Source organism: Macaca nemestrina, chromosome 4 (assembly GCF_043159975.1).
Source record: "Macaca nemestrina isolate mMacNem1 chromosome 4, mMacNem.hap1, whole genome shotgun sequence".
Taxonomy (NCBI): Eukaryota; Metazoa; Chordata; class Mammalia; order Primates; family Cercopithecidae; genus Macaca; species Macaca nemestrina.
This window is the reverse complement of record NC_092128.1, coordinates 35,853,352-35,873,620: the sequence shown is the minus strand read 5'-3', so window position 1 is coordinate 35,873,620 and position 20,269 is coordinate 35,853,352. Positions and strand designations below refer to the sequence as shown.

Sequence of the window (20,269 nt, the reverse complement as noted above, 5' to 3'; positions counted from 1 at the left end):
GTTCCTATAGCTTTGCAGTATATTTTGAAATCAGGTAGTGTGATGCCCCTCAGCTTTGTTCTTTTTGTTCAAGATTGCTTTAACTATTTGGGGTCTTTTGTTTCAATACAAATTTTAGGATTGTTTGAGTGCTCTTTAATGGGCAGGATAGCCATCTGCTCCAATTTTCTCAGGACAGTGTTGTTGTAAAGTTTCCTTTCTCATTAGTATTTCCTTTTATTTTCAAAATTGTCCCTCTTTGGCTGATAAATTAAACAAGCATCCTATTGGGTTCATCCCAGGAATGCTTCCTTCCTACAATTCCTTTTCTCTATTGTGTGATTTTTTTTCTTGTTCATGCTTGGTGTTGTGAAAGAATGCAGGAAAGCATTCTTTCCCTTCAAAGTCCTTAGGCATTAAATAGCAGAAGGTCAATTCAAACACAATACCAAGTATTTTCTTTAAAAACGACCCTATTAAAGTATATAGGGTTATTTGTTCACTTTAAAATCAAAGATCTGTGAATAGTCTTGCTAAGAAGAAGAAAAGTACAAGAGATAGAAAAGAAAACAACTATTTTCTTCTTTTCTGTTACTCACATCTATTCACACACGCACACAAAGAATATGAGGGTGAGTAATCTTTGGTGGACAAGTTCTTCTGATGAAGAAGAAAACTACTCAGAAGTTGTGGAACTGTGTTGCAACTAAAAAGAGATCCTAGATATTTGATTTTAGGACCGGCTTTGAGGCAGAAAATAAAGTAGCTTCATTTCATCACTAGAAATTCATAGAGTGACCCATTATTTCAAGCTATATTATCTTTGTCTCTTGTAAATTTCTTCCAAATTTTGTCTCTTTCCTCTTTTTCTTCACCTTCTTAACAGACCTCCTACTCCTAAGAAACAAAACCACCACAAATTGTTTACCACCATCACACACAATCACTACCACTACTACCTCCTCAAGAGAACAACAGTCAAACAGCAATAAAAGAAGACAAGTTGTCAATTAAGAGTATGAGTTAATCCTTCCTCCCCCACAACCTACCCCCCAACTCTGCTGGAAGTTGCTGACACATCTGATATCTTTATTAAAACTTACTCTGAAACCATAACAAGTAAATGTTTTAATCACATTTTGTTCTGAAGTATTTTAGTATTATGAGTTCTTAAACTGAATAATAGCAACAAAAATAATGTGTACTTTTATCTTGTTTATTTATCATGAAGGACATGACTGTAATGATTTATAGTTATGACTACCACTGACCTTACAATTTAAAAAAAAAAATCATGATTCCTTCTCAAAATAAAGAGAAAAGAGAGAAAAAAAAGTCCAGAGGACTTCCTCAAAAATACTACTTTTCTGCTTAAAAAATCTCTGTACTTCTTATCACTTCCAACAGTTAACATCAAGAAGTTCAGCAAACAAGCCACACCTAGCCAGACAGAGGCAGTTGTGTAGAAACCAGGTGGAATTCCATTAGATCATATGAAATGTCATGTTGCTTAACCCTGGATACCTGCTCTGTGTGTATACACTGCACCTCTTTGGCTCATTCATAGCAGCTCCTTCTTTCCTAGTATAAGATTTCCTCACACTACTAGAGACATGAAGTTATAGTATGGACAGTTCCTGGTCCCTTGCATTAAAAAATATATGTATTAGAAGTTTTTTGGCATGTATTCTTTAAAAGCATTTTCAAAATTATAAAATATTTAGAACATAGTAAAAATATGCAACAAACATTTGTACAGCTTATCATATTTAACAAATGTTGATACTTTGCCACATTTGCTTAAATTATTTTTAAACAAATAAAACATTCCATATTCAGTTAAAGACTGATGTTAAAGTTGAAGACCACTCCCTCATTTCCTTCTCCTCCACCATTCCCAAAGTTAACCACTGTCTAGAATGTGGTTTGTATCCTTTCCATTTATGTTTTTTTGATTATACTACATGCAGACATTAATACATTAATAACACGTGGTTTTAAAATTAAGGTTTACCCTATATGTCACTTTGCAACTTGCTTTTTTCACTCAATATTTTATGTACTTCAAATACATTCATGTTGATACATGTAGATCTATTGTTACTTCATTTTAAACAGATATAGTATTCCTTTTTATGAACATTTTACCATTTATTTTTCTATTGATGTTTGTTTGGATTTTTCCCCAATTTTTTACTATTATAAGGCTATGGACATCTTTGTACCTATCTCCACATGCATGTCTATGGAAAATAGATTGTCTTAGCTAGTGGAGAAAACTAGCATCAGAACTTCAAATGGGAAGGACTCCATTTGAACTTTACTAGATATTGCCCATTTGCTATCTAACATGGTAAGGCTTTGTATCCCCACATGAATCTCATCTTGAATTGTAATCTCCATAATACCCACGTGTCAAGGGAGAAACCAGGTGGAGGTAATTGAATCATGGGCATAGTTTCCCCCATCCTGTCCTCATAATAGTGAGTGAGTTCTCATGAGATCTGATGGTTTTATAAGGGGCCCTTCCCCTTTAATTTGGCACTTCTCCTTCCTGTTGCCTTGTGAAGAAGATGCCTCACTTCCCCTTCCACCATTATTGTAAGTTTCCTGAGGCCTCCCAGCCATGCTGAGTTAATTAAACCTCATTTCTTTATAAATTACCCAGTTCTTTATAGCAGTATAAAAATGAACTAAGAAGCTATCTGAGATGGTCATACTAGTTTCTATTAACACCAACAATGTTCAGAAGTTCCATTTCACCATCCTTGGTATATTGGATTAATTTATTCATTTGACAATTTGATGGTATGAAAAGTTCTTCTTATTTAATTTGCATGTTCTTGAATACCAGTGAAGTATTTTCACAGTTATTGAACATAATTGTTTCTCTTCTGCAAATTCTATATTTATAGTTCTTTTTCACTTTTCTGTTGGGTTATTTATTTCTTTTATCTCATGAATTTGTGGCGTTATTTTTAGATTCTTAATATTATTTCTCTATAAACTATGTATTTGTAAACATTTTTTCTTATCTCTGGCTTGTCTATGAAATTTGCTTTATTGTATTTTTAATTGACAGGAGGATTTTAATTTTAATACAGTGATTTTTAAACTCTTTTCTGTTGTTTCATGTTTTTACCATATTTTATAAGAAAATCTTTCTGTATTATATATATTTCCATATTTTTTCTAAGATTAAATTCTTTTCAAGTGTAGAGCTTTAATTTTTTGTATAGGAATCTAACACATTTTTTCCCTCAAAATGAATAGCCAAAGTGCCATGCTTTTTAAATTGAATGAGCTCATCTTTTGCCTAGTAATTCATGTTGCTACATATTTTCTATGCTGAAGTTCTCAAATGCAGACACACAAGCTTCTGGTCTCTTTATTTTGTCCTCTCCCTCTCCCACTGCTGCCTTCTAAAAAATCAGTTCTTGCAGAATTATGCTCTTTTAACATTTCTAACTTTTCAATAAGGTTTACAATCTGTATAACAACTCCTTCATCTTATATGTTTTTCTAATTGCCTTAAAAGTGTTAGATTTTCATTCTTTCTTTTGAATTTTAAAATTACTATCTCAAGTTGTAAAAATTTTGTTCAAATTTTCATTCAAATTACACAGAATCTATGGAGTAAGACACAGCTTTAAGTATTTTTATCTATGAACTTCTCTATTCTTTCAGGTGTCTATTAAATTTCTTCTATAATATTTTGTAGATTTCTCCAGAAAAGTCTGTTATATATTTATTAGATGTTTTCATTATTGTTGAAATGAAAATTTATCTAATTATTATCCTTTTGGAGACTTTTTTTCTTCTCTATTTGGAAGCTTTAAAAAAAATCACATTATTTTTAATCTGAAATCTCATTCATGATGTGCCTAAATATGGACTAATATCTAATTAAGTTGTTTGTACTTACAAATGTATTTGAGAGCTCATCTTTTTAAAAAAATTCTGGAGAATTCAGTAATTTTTACTTTGAATATGACTTATTTTCCAGTGTTTCATTTTCAGTAATGTCTTTTATACATATTTTGGGGCTCTGAAATCATTCTCCAAATGATTCTCTCACTTTAAAATATCCTTTTATATTCTATCTGATATTTTTTGCAAATTCCTAGTATTCTTTCTCAGTTCACTGAATATATCTTCAAGGATACTCAGTTTAAAGTTTATTTCATCTTGTAGTATGCTATAAGAGACATACCTTGGTTATAAGATTAATGATAGCCATAAGGCTTATTCAGGCATCTTGCTGATAACTACATGTCACTTAGCAGTATGTCACATAGTAGGGTCGACACTAAGTGTCACTTAGCAATGTGATGCAACCTGGCTTGGGGATTTCCAACCTTGGCCTGGGAATTTCCAGGAGACAAGGCTACCTCGGATGCAACTTTCATAAACAAAAAAGGCTTACTCTTTCAAGAATTGTTTAAACTCCCTTTATGATAGAAATGCCTGGTGACTCACCTGGGCTGAATACAAGCATAAGTAAAGGGGAAGTGTCCTTTAAATTCTGAGACTGGTCACTGGACGGAGGCCCTCCTGGTCAGTCAGTCATCTGACTGCATCTGGCCCATGCCACTGGCCTGCTCTTCATCTTCATCTTGGAAAAGTCAGAATAAGTTGTTGAGCATTAGAATAAGCTGTCTAAGACTCATATTTGACATTAACCAAATGAAAAAGGAGAAGCTATTGAGAATGAGCTGTTGAGCATTAGAGTGTCTAAGACTCATCTTTGACATGAATCAAATGAAAAAGGAGAAGTTGCCCCTCGGGAAGCTGGTTAACTAGGACCACCCAGGTGCCTCAAACATGACACATCTATTGAGGGTTTTGTTTGTTTTTTAAATCTCAGTGTCAAAATTCCAGGATATCTAACTAGACTTATTTTATACTCTCCTGTTTTTGCTTTATATTTTGAAAAATAATTTGTTTCCCTTTTTTGGGGGGGGTTTTCCTTTTCTAACTTGTTGATTTCCCTATTATTTTCATTTCTTCCGAGCAGATTTTGTCAGTCTTTCTCTAGTGTCTTATTGTATTTTGAAATTTTATTTTCAAATTTATTCTGAGTGGTAGCTTTATTCTTGTGTTTTCTTTTTCTGCACTCCTTGTTTCTCATCACTTTTACAGTTTCTTCCAGTCAGTTCCTAGTTCCTGGTTCATATGTGTCTTATCTTGACACCCTAGAGTTCTTTTCTTGCCAGCATAGCATGGATCCAGTCATCTAGCTGAGTTGGGTAGTATGGGTGATGTCTTGGCTGGGAAGCTGGGCAGTGTTTGCTTCCTGTGAGCCACCATAGCCAGCGGTCAATCCAGCTCTTTCTGTCTTTCACAGGTTCGAGAAAACCATTTTCCAGCCCTTAGTTTCTGGCATTTAACCTGGCTCTGGCCTCTGAATGTCATGGGAGTGCTTTCAACCACAGTTTTCCACCTTCATGCCACTTGTTTGCTCTTCCTTCTCATCCTGATCCACAGAGATCTTTATTTGCTTTGTGTTTCCAATGGAGAAGGAGCTTGGGAAGGGAGGATCCTAATTGTCTAAAACCTCTTCTAGACTGTTAATCATAGACTTTATATATAGAAAAACTTATTTAAGATGTGAAAATATTTGGTAAGTAGACAGATAAATCTGTTCTCTGACTTATGACTATAGTATGGGCAAGTAATACTTATGAATGCTTATCATGTGTCAGATACAACACTTGGCACTCCATGTGACATTTTATTTAACCCCCACCAAGATTCTTTGGTGTACATAGTGTAATTCCATTCTGAACTAAGGTTCAACGATCACATTGCTAGCGTGTGGTAGAGTTGAGATTTGTCCACGTATAAACTCTATTATAGTATATATTTTTAAAATTTACTACCCTGTTCCCAACATTTAAAGCAGTACTTGGCATACAGTATATGGTCAGTAATATTTCTGAGTGAGTAAGGTTCTTCTTTCTCTTCTTTCTAATATTGTTTGTATTTATATATCTTATAAAACACTAAATCTATATCTTAGGCATAAAGTTCCTTAGCATAGAAATTTCTTTCTCTTTGTCTTGTTCCCTTTTCTCTGTTCTCCCCTCCTTTCCTGGAACTGGATATTTTGCCTCCTGCCCCAGTGGGTGAATATGTTTACAGTTTTCCTGCAGCCCTCATCTCTCTTGCCAACAAACAGCATTGGAACTAAAATGTCTACCCGCATAGGTGAAATCCTCCATCACAGACATTCCCACTTACCCAGCCCCCAATTAACAATATCAAAGTCATATCTCATCTTAACCACCTCAAGTGCACAGCTAGGGCACTTGCTGAAGGGGTGAAAAAGGCAAAGAAAGCTATGACTAGGCAATTTGGATAATGACTTTTTCCTCCTCACAAAGTTCTGACTGTCAAGTTATCTTAGAAAATGTGGCTGATTATATTTAAAAATCACCGTGGTTCTCTTTTAAATTATAGCCCCACATGGAATTAGAATATAAGTTGGCTTTAAAATATAGTTTTTTCATCTCTTCTGCTTCTTCAAATGACATACTGACTGATATTAGGGAGTAATTTGGCTGATGAATTAGTACGTATGTGGGTATGATCTCTTCTCAGCACAGCGTGAGAAAAGCAGAGCCAATCACAGACCTCAATCACCGCAATCGATTTTCTAAAGAGAACACAAAGCAATTAAAAAAGGAGAAAAATCATGCATTCTAAATCTCTGTGCTACAAGAAAAACACCATTATTATTTGACAGAGCCTGTGAAGGGCTTTGTATGGTTCTTGGTATTCCTACCCCTACTGCAGCAGTGATAAAAAGACTCAATTTATATTAATTGCAAAGTTTAAAGTGCTTTAAAATATCTTCATTTTGGAAGATGGAGAGTAAAAATAAGCTCAACTACAAAGTCAAGGAGAAATAACTAGCTTTTTTAAATTTTCTTTTTGTTTGTTTGTTTTTAGCCAAAATGGATAGCAGAGAAAACCAATTGATGGCCTACTATACCAGTTATTGGGAAATTTTTAGTTCCTCCTTTCCACTCAACCTCCACACCTAACCAGCACCTGAGACACATTGTTTTCGTACTCTTTACACAGTGGAACTGGAAAAAGATACAGAAATAATCAGCTCTCCAACCTGACTATACATTTGGATATGATCAAAATGCAATCCATGAACTATCTGCTCCAGAATCACCTGGGGAGTTTGTTCAACGTGCAGCATCCTACACTTCACATTAAGAGTTTGTGACTTTACACAAGTATCGCAGGTGAATCTGGGGAACATTTGGAACTTTTTAAAAAGAGCCTTGCTCATTTTATAAATAAAAAAAAGTGAGCCAAGGGTAGCATGTCTGAGTCACTTGGGGAATGTTTCAGAATATGCTATGTTAATCAGGACAGGATAAGCTATGCTGTGGCAAAAGTTCCAAAATCTCAGCAGTCTAAAACAACCAATTATTTCTTACTCATACTATTTGTCCATCATGGGTAGAGGTTACTTCGTGATCCAGGCTGAGAGAGGCATCACCTCAACATGTGCTTTCGTGATTGCAAATGCATGAACAATGATGTAAGGCAATCTGAGCACAGCTTTTAAAGATCTGATATAAATATCATTAAATAAGCAATGACATCATGGGCTTGGAAGTCAGACAGATTTGTATTTAAATCCTCTTGCTCCCTTTGTGGACTGTGTGACTTTGAGCACATTTCTTGACCTCTCCAAGTTTCTGTTCTTCTGTAAAATGGGGATGACTATTTCTAATTGTCACCATGAGGCTCACAGTGGGCATCCACATTTATTATTGTTACCAAACAAGGTATAAAACATACTATGGGAGGAAGAAAGAGCTTTGTGGAAGGGACAGCCTCTGGTTACACCTACATTCTTCTTGTTCTGTCCTTTCATCATTATTTTCACTCTATCGAAGTTCCTTCCTTTCATCAACCTCTTTCTCCTGCATTTTCTCCTTCCTACCAGGTCTAAAACCTTACATCCTTCTGCCATGCAAGATCATCCATTCACCCAACACAGTTATTAACTATCTACTATGTGACAGGCACTGGGTTTGGTGCTGGAGGAGACAGAAATTTAAACACTATACTCCATGTTCCTGAGATATTTACAGTCTGGAGAGAGAGACAAAGATAAAGCAAAATGGAAGACACACTGTAATGGGGGCCAATGTATCCATGATGCAATGAGAGCATTGAGGATGATCTTCCATTTACATCACAGCCTGAGCCTTCCTTCCAAGGCAAGAGGAGAGGGCATTCTAGGAGGAGGATACAGCATATGTGAAGGCAGAGAGACAAGAATAATCACAGGCATTCTAGAAACTGCAAATAGTGAAGTATTGTTAAAGAGGAAAATGCAAATGTGGGAGATAGATATTGGGGACTGTGTGGTGGAGGCTTTTAGGACAAATAAATGAAAAGTCATAAGTATCCATCAGCATACCAATCTTTTGTTTAGATATTTTTCCATTATAGGCAAAAGGGAACCATTGAAGAATTTTGATTTTTCACAATAGGACTGAGTTGGCATTTAAAAAATAGTACTCTGGCCAGAGACTGTAGGAGAAAGTGTGTAAAAAACAAATGGTCTATGGAATAAAGAGATAAAGACAGCTTCAAGGAAAGCAGTGCCAACAGGAAAGGAAAGAGAGAAGAAGATGAGATTGAGAGGGGAGATTTAGGAGGATTTAGATTAAGGAGATGAAACACCATATTAGTGATGGGGGCTTGTGGATATTTGAAGTGTCTGAGATGACACACAGCTTTCAAGCCTGTGAATGGAGTGAAGGGTAGTGGCGTTCTCTGACATAAAGAAAACAGAAGGAGCAGCAGGTTGTGGGCAAGTGGGACTGCATGTGGTTAGGGGAACAGAGAGGCTGGAGGATGATGAATCCTTAGTGGTTTATCCACTTTTTAATTACACCTTCATAACCCAAATGATTTATTTAAATTATTTGACATGCGTTTACATACAACCTTCTTTTGCCATTAATGTTTGTCATCCTATACAATGACTTCCCAGTAATTCTGCAAGCTACTTAAAGACAGAAACATTTTAAACTTCTGCTTATATCACACAGTTAATCTGGCACAACACTTTGGGCTGGGAAAGTTCTTGTAAAATATTTGTGAAATAAAAATATATTATCAAAATTGGATTTTCTGATTTTGTTGAGCTACCACATTGCTATTAGCATGGTTTCTATTTTTTTCTTGTTCTTCATCATTTCTTCACTCTTTGGTGTCCAAAATATTCACTTACTTGCACTTTATAGAATTTTCTTCTTTATCTTAAATCCCTACAATATTTTTATGCCAACATTTAAAACAGTATCAGTTATTTCCGTTAATATATTTAATTATTTTATTTGGCCCTTTAAAACTTATTTGTTTTCTTAGAATTCTCTCCTCCCTCTTCTTTCACTTACAGTCTTTTTAAATTATCTCCCACTCATTTTCATTTTCTTTGACAAACTTCTCAACCTACCACTTCCTCCTTCTAGGGGATGCTTCACTTTTTAAAGTTTATATTTCCTTATAATAATATTTCTCCCATCTGTTTATTTTATTTTTATGTCTAGCAACATAAGTCTCTCATTATGTATCATTTTGTTTATTTATTATTATTTCTATTCTCACTTTGAAAGTCATGATGCTTCAAGTGAATATATCGTGACTTTCAAAGTTAGAATATAAAATATTTTCTAGAGAAATCCAAAATATTTTCTGAAGAAAGAATTAAAATTTGGTACTGGTTTTACAACCCATCAACTAAGAAATGCTTCTCAGTACATGTGTAGTTGTTTCCTTGTCTCCTGATCTTAAAAAGGGGTCCTGATTAATGAGTAAGCTAGATGGAGTAGGTGTACCTGGAAGAATTGCACTCTACAAATATAATATATTGTTGTTTGATTTTCCTCTCTTCTAACAAATCTGGCCTTCTTTTTGTTTCATGAATAAAAATACAAAGATAATCCAATAACTGGAAAAATAAGTAAGGAAATAGTATTGACTGCTGAAAAGAGTAAAAATTAACAAAATAGTCAAAAAAGAACAAAGTTCCACAGAGAATATTACTGAAATTATGCCAGGTATACAAGACCAGTTTTACCAAGATTTTAACTGCAACTATTTAAAGAAATTTCTCTCCAAAATGAGAAAAACTCAGTGTGATTATTTCATTCAAATAAAAAGCAATTACACTCCAGACTTGTTTACTGATCATTAACTACTAATTGGGTAAGGACTGAGATTACCATTATGTTTAGGAGACAAAAAGAATTTCTGATGCTCAGTGTAAATCAATAAGAAAATGGAATTTCATTAGCAAAGTGAGATTCACACCAATGTACTAGGAATATATTTATTATGACCATGGAAGCTATAAAGACACAGATACCAAGTTGTGATTAACATCATTGGCTCTAGAGTCAGACAAAAGTTGGTTGGAAAAATCTACGTAACCAGATTTTTGTAAGCTGCTTGCCTGTTTTTGTCTCTATTTCTAATTTGTACCCAATTATGGAGAAAAGGGGCACCGTATCCTGACAAACTGATTGACCGGCTTAAATAACTGGGGCTCTGGGACACCCAGCAAGTGATATGCTTTATAGCTTCAGTTCTCATAAGCCTATCTTCAGTGGTTAGAATCACTGCAACTTTCTACCTTAATGACATTGTGTACCATGAGGTCAATTGAAGAAATGGTTAAAACATAACTCATCCATTTGGCCTGTCTAAAGCATTTTCATGAACAGCAATGCCTGTGTGGTTGATACATGATTAACAAGCCATGAGAGAGTAAATCTTCAAAAATATACAAAAGACTAAAACAAAATCACTTTTAAAGCATGAATTCTGAGTTCTGACAGGACCCAAGCTCAAATTTACTTTCTGGAGCATGTAGGTGGCCTTTGGTGAGTTACATGTCTCTGAGCATCAATTCCCTCAAATGTAAAACGAGAAGCACATTTGTACTTGTTTATTGGTTTGTGATAGAGGTTAAATTAGATAATTTGGGGAAAGTAGTTAGCAGAATGCCTGAAACAGACTCTGCAAATCAGTCTATTCTCCTTCCCTGTTAATAATACATTGAAAAACCAGTTAGGGTCTTTCTTCATTCATGACACTTTTTTGACTTTAGATGGAATTAAGACAGAAGTTAAGGCCAGTCTATTGAACAACTCAATAACCAGTAGGAAAATGAAGGAAAGAAATTAGTCAATAATTCATTGTTTGTTGGCTCTATATCCTGTAGATTTATTGTGGTTTTGAAAGAGAAGCTTGGATTTTTGTTTCCGTTGAATGTTTTAGTTAATCTAATATTGTATCTTTAGAAGCATAGGCTCCTCCAGTTTAGTAAGCTAAAAGTTAACAGTAAATTGACTTGCATTTATGTTAAAGTAAACGTCTCCTTAAATTTTATACCCTCCAAAGGCCTACATTCTTTAACAAAAAAATTTCCTTTCATTGTAAGCAACAGTTAAAATAATACTCTTTCAGTTTAATTAGCAGTTTATTGAATGACTAAATATATGTTTAAAGTGGCCAACAAATAAAATCATGTTATTGTACTAGGAATAAATCCTCCATTAACATTAATTGAGTTTTAACAAATGAGTTGATTAGGAGGAAAGGAAAGAGGAACCCAGCTCACCAGATGCAACTTGGTGCCAGACACCTGGTTCCTGCATGTAATGTTCTTTCGTCATAGCACCTTGGAAAAAATAACCAGTGGCCGCATTTCTTAAAAATAATACACTTCCCAGTTAATGAATCATGTACTGAAATGATTGGTTTTGATTTATTTACTCATTTTGTTTTTCAAAGAGTTTATATTCATTTCTCTGAAAATTATGGAGGATAATCAAATTGTCATGCATTTATACGTCAAAAGATCAGCACAGATGATATGTAGTCATGACCTAAATTTGTCTTGACTAGTTTAATTTCCTACTTTCTCTGCCATAAGTAAGAACCTATGCTGAGACTAACTCAAAAATATTAAAATATAGCAGAGCTCCAGGTATGAACCAGGATATGGTCATGACAGGATTCAGCCAAATCTAGAGGACTCATGGGACCAGGAGAGTTGCAAAGTGAAGATCATAATGTTGGCAGGGAAGTGGGGTGAGAATTCAGAATAGAGCCCTATTTCTGTGCTGGAATTTGTCATCTGATGGGACTGCCAGAGATTCATATAGGAGACCTCACAAGTAGCCAGGGGTGGGAGTAGCAGGGTGGGAAGGAAAGGGTTAGTCACACAGAATTTGAAAAACAAAACCAACAAAGCCAAAAACAGCTGACTAGGTCTTTTAGTTATTATTATTATTTACAAATTCTGTAAGAATTTGAGGACTTAGAAGAATTTTGGACCAAAAGGGGTGGGGAGTTTTTCCCTTCCTTCCATGTAGCTCTGTGAGACCTCAGCACAAGGAGAGACTCAGCCAAGAATGCTGCAGCTGGAAGATTGCACCTGGTGGGAGACAACCCATGGATGCCACAGCAGGGGCCAGTCCCTTCTCCAGCTTTGCAGGTAGAGGAGGCCTTGACAGTGTCCAAAAGGACTTTATTAGCTCACATGAATTCCCTTCAGAGGTTGCAAGATCACTGGCACAGATTTCTGACCGAGGCTGGAGGGACCACCATATTATAGTTAATATGATTCTATTATAACCCAGACTGGTGTAACCTTGATGAGTACCTGTTAGAGGAGAGCATCAGCAGTGTTCTTTCCCACTAAGAGGAGGGACTGTGTATAATGGAGTGCTGGGAATTGCCCCACCTGTGGAGTCAACACACCCAGGGAGACTGGCACTGCACTCTTACTGTGTGTCAGGCACTGCTCCAAGTGTTGGATGAGCGTTTCTTCATTCCATTCTCACAACAAGCCTGCTACTGTCCCCATCTTTCATATGAGAAAACAGAAGCACAGAGACATTAAGTAGCATGCCCAGGTGACACAGTTTGTAAGTGGTAAATCTGGGACCTGAAGCAGAGAATTTGGCTCCAAAGCCTGTCCTCTTACTACCAAGTGACATTTGTGCCTGACACTGAGAAGGTGCTCGTTAAATGTTTGCTGATTCAAATCATTTTCCCAAGAAATTAAACATGCTTGAGCTTATTGTTCTGGACTTAATACCCTGACTACTCTTAAAAATCAAACAGAAGAATGCTTACAAGTACACCACAATGAAATAAAACCTGAAATTATCAGAACATGGTACAACGCTTTATTAGATTTTCTGATTGACCAAGGGAAATTACTCTATGCTTTCAGTGTCTTCTTTTGCCACAAGGAAACTAAATTTCCAGGAAGTTCTGTGACCAAGCCACAGAGCTGACAAGTAAATTAGTCTGTGCTGGACCTAGGATTTCCCTTGTTCTTCCACCTCTGTCCCCAGCAATTGCTTTGCTGCCTATTCTCAGGGGAAGGGATTGCACTAGCCCTGCATGCACCCTGGAGAATGACAACTTGAACTGCAAAATCTCAAAGGTTGTGCTTCTTTTGTTCTTCCTCTCATCTAGCTGGTAGGCAGAGAACAATTCTGGTTGAATACTCTATTTAATTATGTTTAATCATACTAAGAATCAACCAATGTTAATTATTAAAAAGGGAGAAAATGGACAAAGCATCATGTACAACCATCCTGACTTTAGGCATGAAGCGTCAACACTCATTCAGCTCTGAGCCAGGCAGTTAAACAGCAAACAGTTTTAATAAAGGACAATTAAATAAGTCAGGAAATCCACTAGTCTGTTCTCCAATTTCACTCACCTTGGTGTGGAGGACGATGGGCAGAGGCAGTAAAACCAACACAGTGAGAACCACGAGGAGAAATCGGCGATAAACCATAATGTAACTGAAGAATTTCATTGTTCTGAGCAGGTGGCTTCAATAGTGTCCTCCTCCAAATAAAGCAGATGTTAAATAACCAACTTGGATTAATATTTTTCCAGCCCGTCACCTTCACTCACTGCCCTATATCGACCAACACAAGTTAAAATTAAATCTCATTTTTTACTGTTTTACTATCACAATTAACACGAAGAGATAAACCCAAGAGTTTTCATGAGAAATCAAAGACCATTTGCTCCTCTGGTTTTTCAAGGAAACCCTGCTTTCTTTGATCACATTCACTGAAATATGGACTGGACAAGCCTAGGAGAAGGCAAAACCATGAAGCTGGTCATTTGTTCACAATAAGGCGCCTCCACCCCTTTTGATGTCCTCTGACTTCCAGAGTCCCTAACTGGAGTAGTTACCACATTGTCGTGGTGCCATGAGTGAGTCTCCACAGGCAGCCTCCATGGCTCTTTCTAAGGAAGTATGTTTTTAGTGTGTAAATTGAAATAACAACTAATTTGGAATTTCAGTATATGGCAGTGAAAGGGAAACTTTTTTTAGAGATGGATTTTTAAGGGATTTCTTGGACAATGTATTGCAAAGCCTTCTACAAAATTTATAGCAAATGTCCTTTTTGTTTAAAAGCAAAGTTCTGTGTATTTCTTGGATCCTATTGTCTCTTTCAACAGGAAACAAAAATAACCATAAAGTGTTTTATATAAACCCTCTATTTTAAGACCTTTGAAGGCTCGACTTGATACTGTTGTGCTGATACAGACTTCATAATTATCAGAGAATCTGCATAGAGATGAGTGATTAGGGACATTCAAGTGGTGTGTGTGTATATGTGTGTGTGTGTGTATGGTGTCTCCACATGAGCATGTGGGAAGATGGAGACTCTTCCAACAGTAATATGGAGGATGTATTTTGAAAATCCTCAGGGATAAGGACCCTGGTTTGTTTCACATTGTGTTGTAAATCGATGGTCCAGAAAACCTCAAGTTAGCAACTACTACTTAGCTTTAGATATAAACGAAACACATTCCCAGCCCTACTAGAATTTATAGTCAATTTCTCTTGACATAGATAGCCTTACTCTTATGTAATCTATAGTTAGCTTTTAGGTCTTATTTCTAATTTCATACTAATATAACTCTGCATTCTCTTTCCATCAAGAAAAACAATTCTCTCACCAGTACTCACCATATTAATGTAAATGAGAAAGCATTTCTTCCTGTAAAAAATTTAAATTTCTAAGCATCTATTATGGATAATTATTCAGGAAAATCAGAATAGTAAACAGAAAAAAAAGTTTCCAAACCAGAAAGTCTTATTATATCTTGAATTTCTTAGATGAAAGGATAATTACAAATGATATTAGTAATAAATGGTTAGTGACAATAGGTAACAATAGTATATAGTGTTAAAATTAATTTATGAACTGATTTACTCAAACCAGTTGTAGTACTTATTTTTTTCCATTAACACCCTGTACAGTTCTATAGTTCATTGCATGCTTTTTTTAAAACTAGTACTTTTTGAAGAAACCATTTTTGCTCTCAGATTTCCTTCAGCTACCTGGTGAGATGATTTGAGTCTCACTTTTTCATTTTAGAGGATTTTACTTTGTGAGATGACACCGAAAAATGAAAAGGCATTTGTGTGACATTTAAAGGAAATGAGAGCCTATGTGTAGGGAACTGGAACCAGACAGAGGCTAAGGGAAAAGCACTTGACATTTGTCAGTCCCTCCTTTCTGTACCCTAGTCTCTTCAGGTCCTCATTTCTCACCAGAGGAAGGCTCCAGGACCCTGTTCTCATGGTCTCGGCTCTAGCCAGCTGAATCTGCTATGGGTATTCGTTATTACAAAATGCCCTCACCTTCTCCTTACCTTCAGCCAACCTCTTATTCCTCAGTGGTTTTCTCTTCACTGTCACCGAGAGAAAAAATCTAATAAAATAATTTGCACTAAACATGAATGACTTATGTGAGCTGAATGTCTCTGCAAGAGTCACTGGGGAATGAAACTCTAAGGGAGACTTCAGGGTCCCTTGGATACATATCTTAAGGTACCCTTCAAATCACATCACGCTTTAACTAGTTCCATGCCTAGAACAAATTAGTCACAGTTGTGAAATTTCACCTCTTTGTACAGAAAATCATAAATCTTACTACATCATAATTGTGTTACGTTTTATCTAAACTGAATCACACCATTACATAATCATGAATCAGTTCATTTAAAACATGATTTTCACAAAAACATGTTTTTCTCCCAACATTCATTTGTTCTTAAGCTTCGACTAGCCCTTTATTAAAAAACATGTTTACCGAAACAATCACAAATATTGTTCATTCATTCATTGTTATAGTTACCTCCTATGTCCCAGAGAGTTTACATTTAGTACCTCATTTAATCTTCAAAACTTGATACAAGTTATATATATGTATTGTTATTATTTATATTTTATAGATTTGAAAACTAACATTCAAAGAGGTAAAGTAAAATATCCCAGGTACTAAATGGTAAAACCATTCATTTGAATCCAGTTTTTTCTGGCACCTAAGGCAATGCTTCTTGTACTATGTTTGAGGTCTACCATCATGAATAATCATTTGGCACTAAGCACTAAATCTTCAAGTCTAGAATTTGTATGGAGATACCTGGTTTGGTTAGTTTAGGGACTATAGTTCTGAGGTTTGCCACTGAGCCCTCTGGATGGTCGTAAATTATGTGAAACTCAGGTTCAAGCACAGAGGAAATGAAGGGTTTCTTATTGGTAGTAAAGAAGTTAGATTGTCCAAGATGCTTGAGTTGTCTAACCAACTGAGGGGAGTGGAAACTAGTTTTTATCCAGTTGTCTCACATGCTTATCTCAGGCTTACCTTCTGGTTATCTCTTTCTTAGGCTTATGTTTATAATGTTAACTCCCAAATTTGTGTTCTTCAAGCCTTTCCTTCTTCCAAGAATATGGTTTCATCTCTGTTTTAAATGCTACCCATTGTTGAAGTTTGACCTTGTAGATTCATCTCAAAACCATCCTAACAATCCCAGTGCTTGCCCAAATCCCCGATCCTTGAGTTTCCATGCACACACCCCGGGTGGTCCTTGAGTCAACTGTATTCAAATAGTATCAGGTGCTTGACAAAAATGCAGATTCTCTGCCCTTTTGGATCTAAATGTGACTTTGAAACCTTCACGTTTTGTTGGCACCCTGTGTAATTTTTAACGCACAGTAAAGTTTGAAAATCATAGATAATATCTGTAAGACACATTGTGGCCTATGAGTAGACTGATGTTATTTACTATTTTAATAATGCATGTAAATCTTACATCTTCTGTAATATTGTTAATTATTTGAGTACAAGGAAGTACAGACTACTTCCTTTGCATCACTTATATCCCTAGTAAAGTGTTGGGTACAAGTAAATACTCAAAGAATACTTTCTCTAAACTTACCTATGAGTATAGATAAATGGAAACCAATTAGCTTCCTTGTTTATATAGTATGGTTTACTCAAGCAGTTTGTCAGTAGAGTATATAGATTTGCAATGAGATATGGCTTTTCAATGGAAAATATTTGCCCCATTGCAAATATACCCATACATATAAACACTTAGATGAAAAAGTGTACATACTCAGTATACAGTTTTACTATGCTGGTGAAAACAGCCAGGTGCATTTGTATATAAAAAGACAGTGCGTTTGCTTCAATTATGTGTTTCTATTTTCACTCTTAGGGTTTTTAGAGTTCAAAGTGCATACCAGGTTTATTCAATTGCTATTGTTGAGATTATTGGCCAAAAAATGTAAGCCAGATTTTCTCCCAACATTCATTTGTTCTTAAGCTTTGACTAGCCCTTAAATGCAAAAACCCACTCACAGTGTACCCTTAATTATATACTCTGGTTACCTTCATAAATTGCATAACTTACAAGCACTGCGCTGTAAAGGGTATACTCTTTGAGTATATGAGCTGAATCCTCAAACATTTTAGATACTGTTAAAACTAAGATGATCTTTTTTCCTGAGTAGCATCCTGTAGTCATTTACATTAGCACTTTTCAGAGTTTCATTTCTTTTTCTGCTCACCTCTCTATTCCTTAAGATATTGAGTCTTCTTGATGAAAGAAAAACATGTAGATTATGTATATAGTAAAATTTCCAGGCTGATGTCGATTAACTATATTAGTTTTTACTTTCATTTCCTAAGATAAAGGATAAAATAATTAGCTGGGGTAGAATAATCTACCCTAGAGACTGTATATTTATACACAAGTCCCTAAAACTTAAATTGACATCATTTATTATTAACCAAAATTTCAATAATTATCATTCCAGTGTAATGAAATAAATGACTGACTGAATAGATGAAGATTGAACTGTGTCCTGCAAGGTGAAGACCTGAATGCTCATGAACTGAAAAGGAAAGCAAATTCCTGAACAGGAAGACCTCCTTCTAGCAATAACAGCACCTGCCAGAATATGTCAGCTCTGAAGCCAAGACACCACTGGCCACACCCTCCATCAGGGTGGGGAGGAATAATTTTCTCTTGGCCGAGCCTTACCATATTTTAATCTTGGGTTCTCTGGGAAGTGAAAGAGGAAAATTCAAGGAGCTAGGAATGTAGAGAAGGGAAGAGAAAGGACATTCCAGGACACTTAACATACTATTAGAAAAGGGAAGTTGAGTAAAACTACTCTCAAATGTCTAGAACACTGTTTGCTCCACTCCTCTTCCTGCTTGTGTCCCCCTCCCCTGCACAGCCACCTGGTGTCACAGTCATGTCTTGACACAGGCAACTGTATTGTAATCCTTCTGAAAATGTTTAGCATATTCAGAGATGAATCCAGGACCCCTGGATATGGCATTTATTACATCAGTACTTGGGTGATGACTGCTGTGATTCTAGGACTCTTAGAAATGGAAATCCATAGAAATGGATCATGGAGAAATACCCTATAATCCCAGCTGATCCAAGTGTCCACTCCTCCTGTCAAGTCAGAAGGCTTCCATGGAACTCAGACTAGCCAGTCAGAAACTGCTTTTGACTATAGCTAGAAAAAAACAAGTTTAAAGAAATTAATGAAGGAAACATTTTCCCCTGGTCATCTCCATTCTGCTACAAATTCACTGTTGCTCATGGCCAAATGTGTTCATTTTTCTCTTTCAGAAAAAAAAAAAAAACAACCCTAATATTTCTCCTGCCATTTTCACCACCAAAAATATTGTCTCTTTGGAACATCTCCCGTCCCTGATAACAATGAAGAGATAAAGTGTTAACATAATTCTTATGGTGAACTTATTTTAAGTGTAATAAATGACATTGACACAATCCAGCTTCCTGTCAGGCTGACCCATCTTTGGAAATTTTTTTTACCTAAGCATAGACTAGCTGACAATATGTTATTAACATGAATATAGGAAGTTAGCCAGGCTGCCCTCTCACAGTAATTTTCTGTTGGCATAGCTACAGCATTCACTGTTCTTCACCACTTGGCTTCTTTTATTATATGCGGTTGGTGGCTTTTGGTTCAAACTGGTTGCTTATGAAGAAAATTCAGTATTTAAAGAAAATGTGTGCCTTACAACCTCACAAAGAAACATACCAACATTTATTCTGATGAGTCCTTTATACTTACATTTTTATCCATTTTCCTTATCGTTGATTCTAAAAGATACATTTTTCAGAGCAACATTTTCTTCTCAACTTTTATCATTGTACATTAAACCACATTAATTGGCAGATAGGCCATGAGGACAGAGCTTGATTTATACTTTTGTCCCAGATAAACAATTGATAGTAGTGAATAATTTCATCTCCAGGAGGTTTTAAAAGAAATGAGGTTAATAAAATGGACCCAAATACAGATTTTTCTAGTGAGTGAATTGATATGAATAAAATACTGTGCCTCCACAAGGGAAAGACAGCCTATTCACAGCAAATAACTCCAAGTGACTTAGTAGAGCATAAGACAAATGCAATTGGAGGCAATTAATTGTGAATGCTCTGTTATTTTGCATAACAATCTCCATTTTCATAGTCCCTAAAATAATTACAAGTTCTCATGGCAAGAGTCTTGGCCTCGTGTGACTTTCTGAAAACCACAGTAACTTTGGTTTGGAAAATTGATCTAGGCCTCCATGTCATATCCATGTCAAAGAGCCCATTTTTTCTCAATACCTTTACTGATGGATGACTCATTTCTCTTCATTTCATATTTAAATACCTCCTTTCCTCTCTGTTAGACTTACTTTCTGTCTGCCATTGAGACAAAATTTGTCTTCTTGTAGCTTCATCTACTGTTTTAATTCTGCTTCTTGGGACCATGAGAGGGAGAACTTGAATTTCTCTTCCATGTGTCTTTATATACTTGAAGTCCTCCCATTTCCATTTGCTTCACCTATTCCTCATATCTCAAATTTTA

The 20,269-nt window shown here is 35.8% G+C and overlaps 1 protein-coding gene and 1 long non-coding RNA gene across 5 annotated transcripts in view; one reads left to right on the top strand and one right to left on the bottom strand.

Annotated features, from left to right (window-relative positions):
- LOC105475119 (solute carrier family 13 member 1) overlaps positions 1-13,919 on the bottom strand; it is a 119,330-nt gene extending 105,411 nt beyond the window's left edge. Inside the window, exon 1 of one of the 3 annotated variants that reach the window (XR_011622005.1) lies at positions 13,769-13,918. Coding sequence is in view for 2 of the 3 variants with exons in the window: in XM_011730132.3 (XP_011728434.2) it covers positions 13,769-13,867 (99 nt within the window). In the remaining variant the exon portion in view is untranslated. Of the gene's footprint in view, positions 1-13,768 lie in introns of all 3 variants that reach the window. The other 2 variants (XM_011730132.3, XM_011730128.2) reach the window with 2 other exon arrangements.
- The window catches only part of LOC105475110 (uncharacterized), a 316,642-nt gene extending 297,485 nt beyond the window's left edge, over positions 1-19,157 (top strand). For both annotated transcript variants that reach the window (XR_011622007.1, XR_011622006.1), the window contains one exon: positions 18,182-19,157. This is a non-coding gene — a long non-coding RNA (uncharacterized lncRNA). The remainder of the gene's footprint in view (positions 1-18,181) is intronic.
- Positions 19,158-20,269: the final 1,112 nt, after the last annotated feature.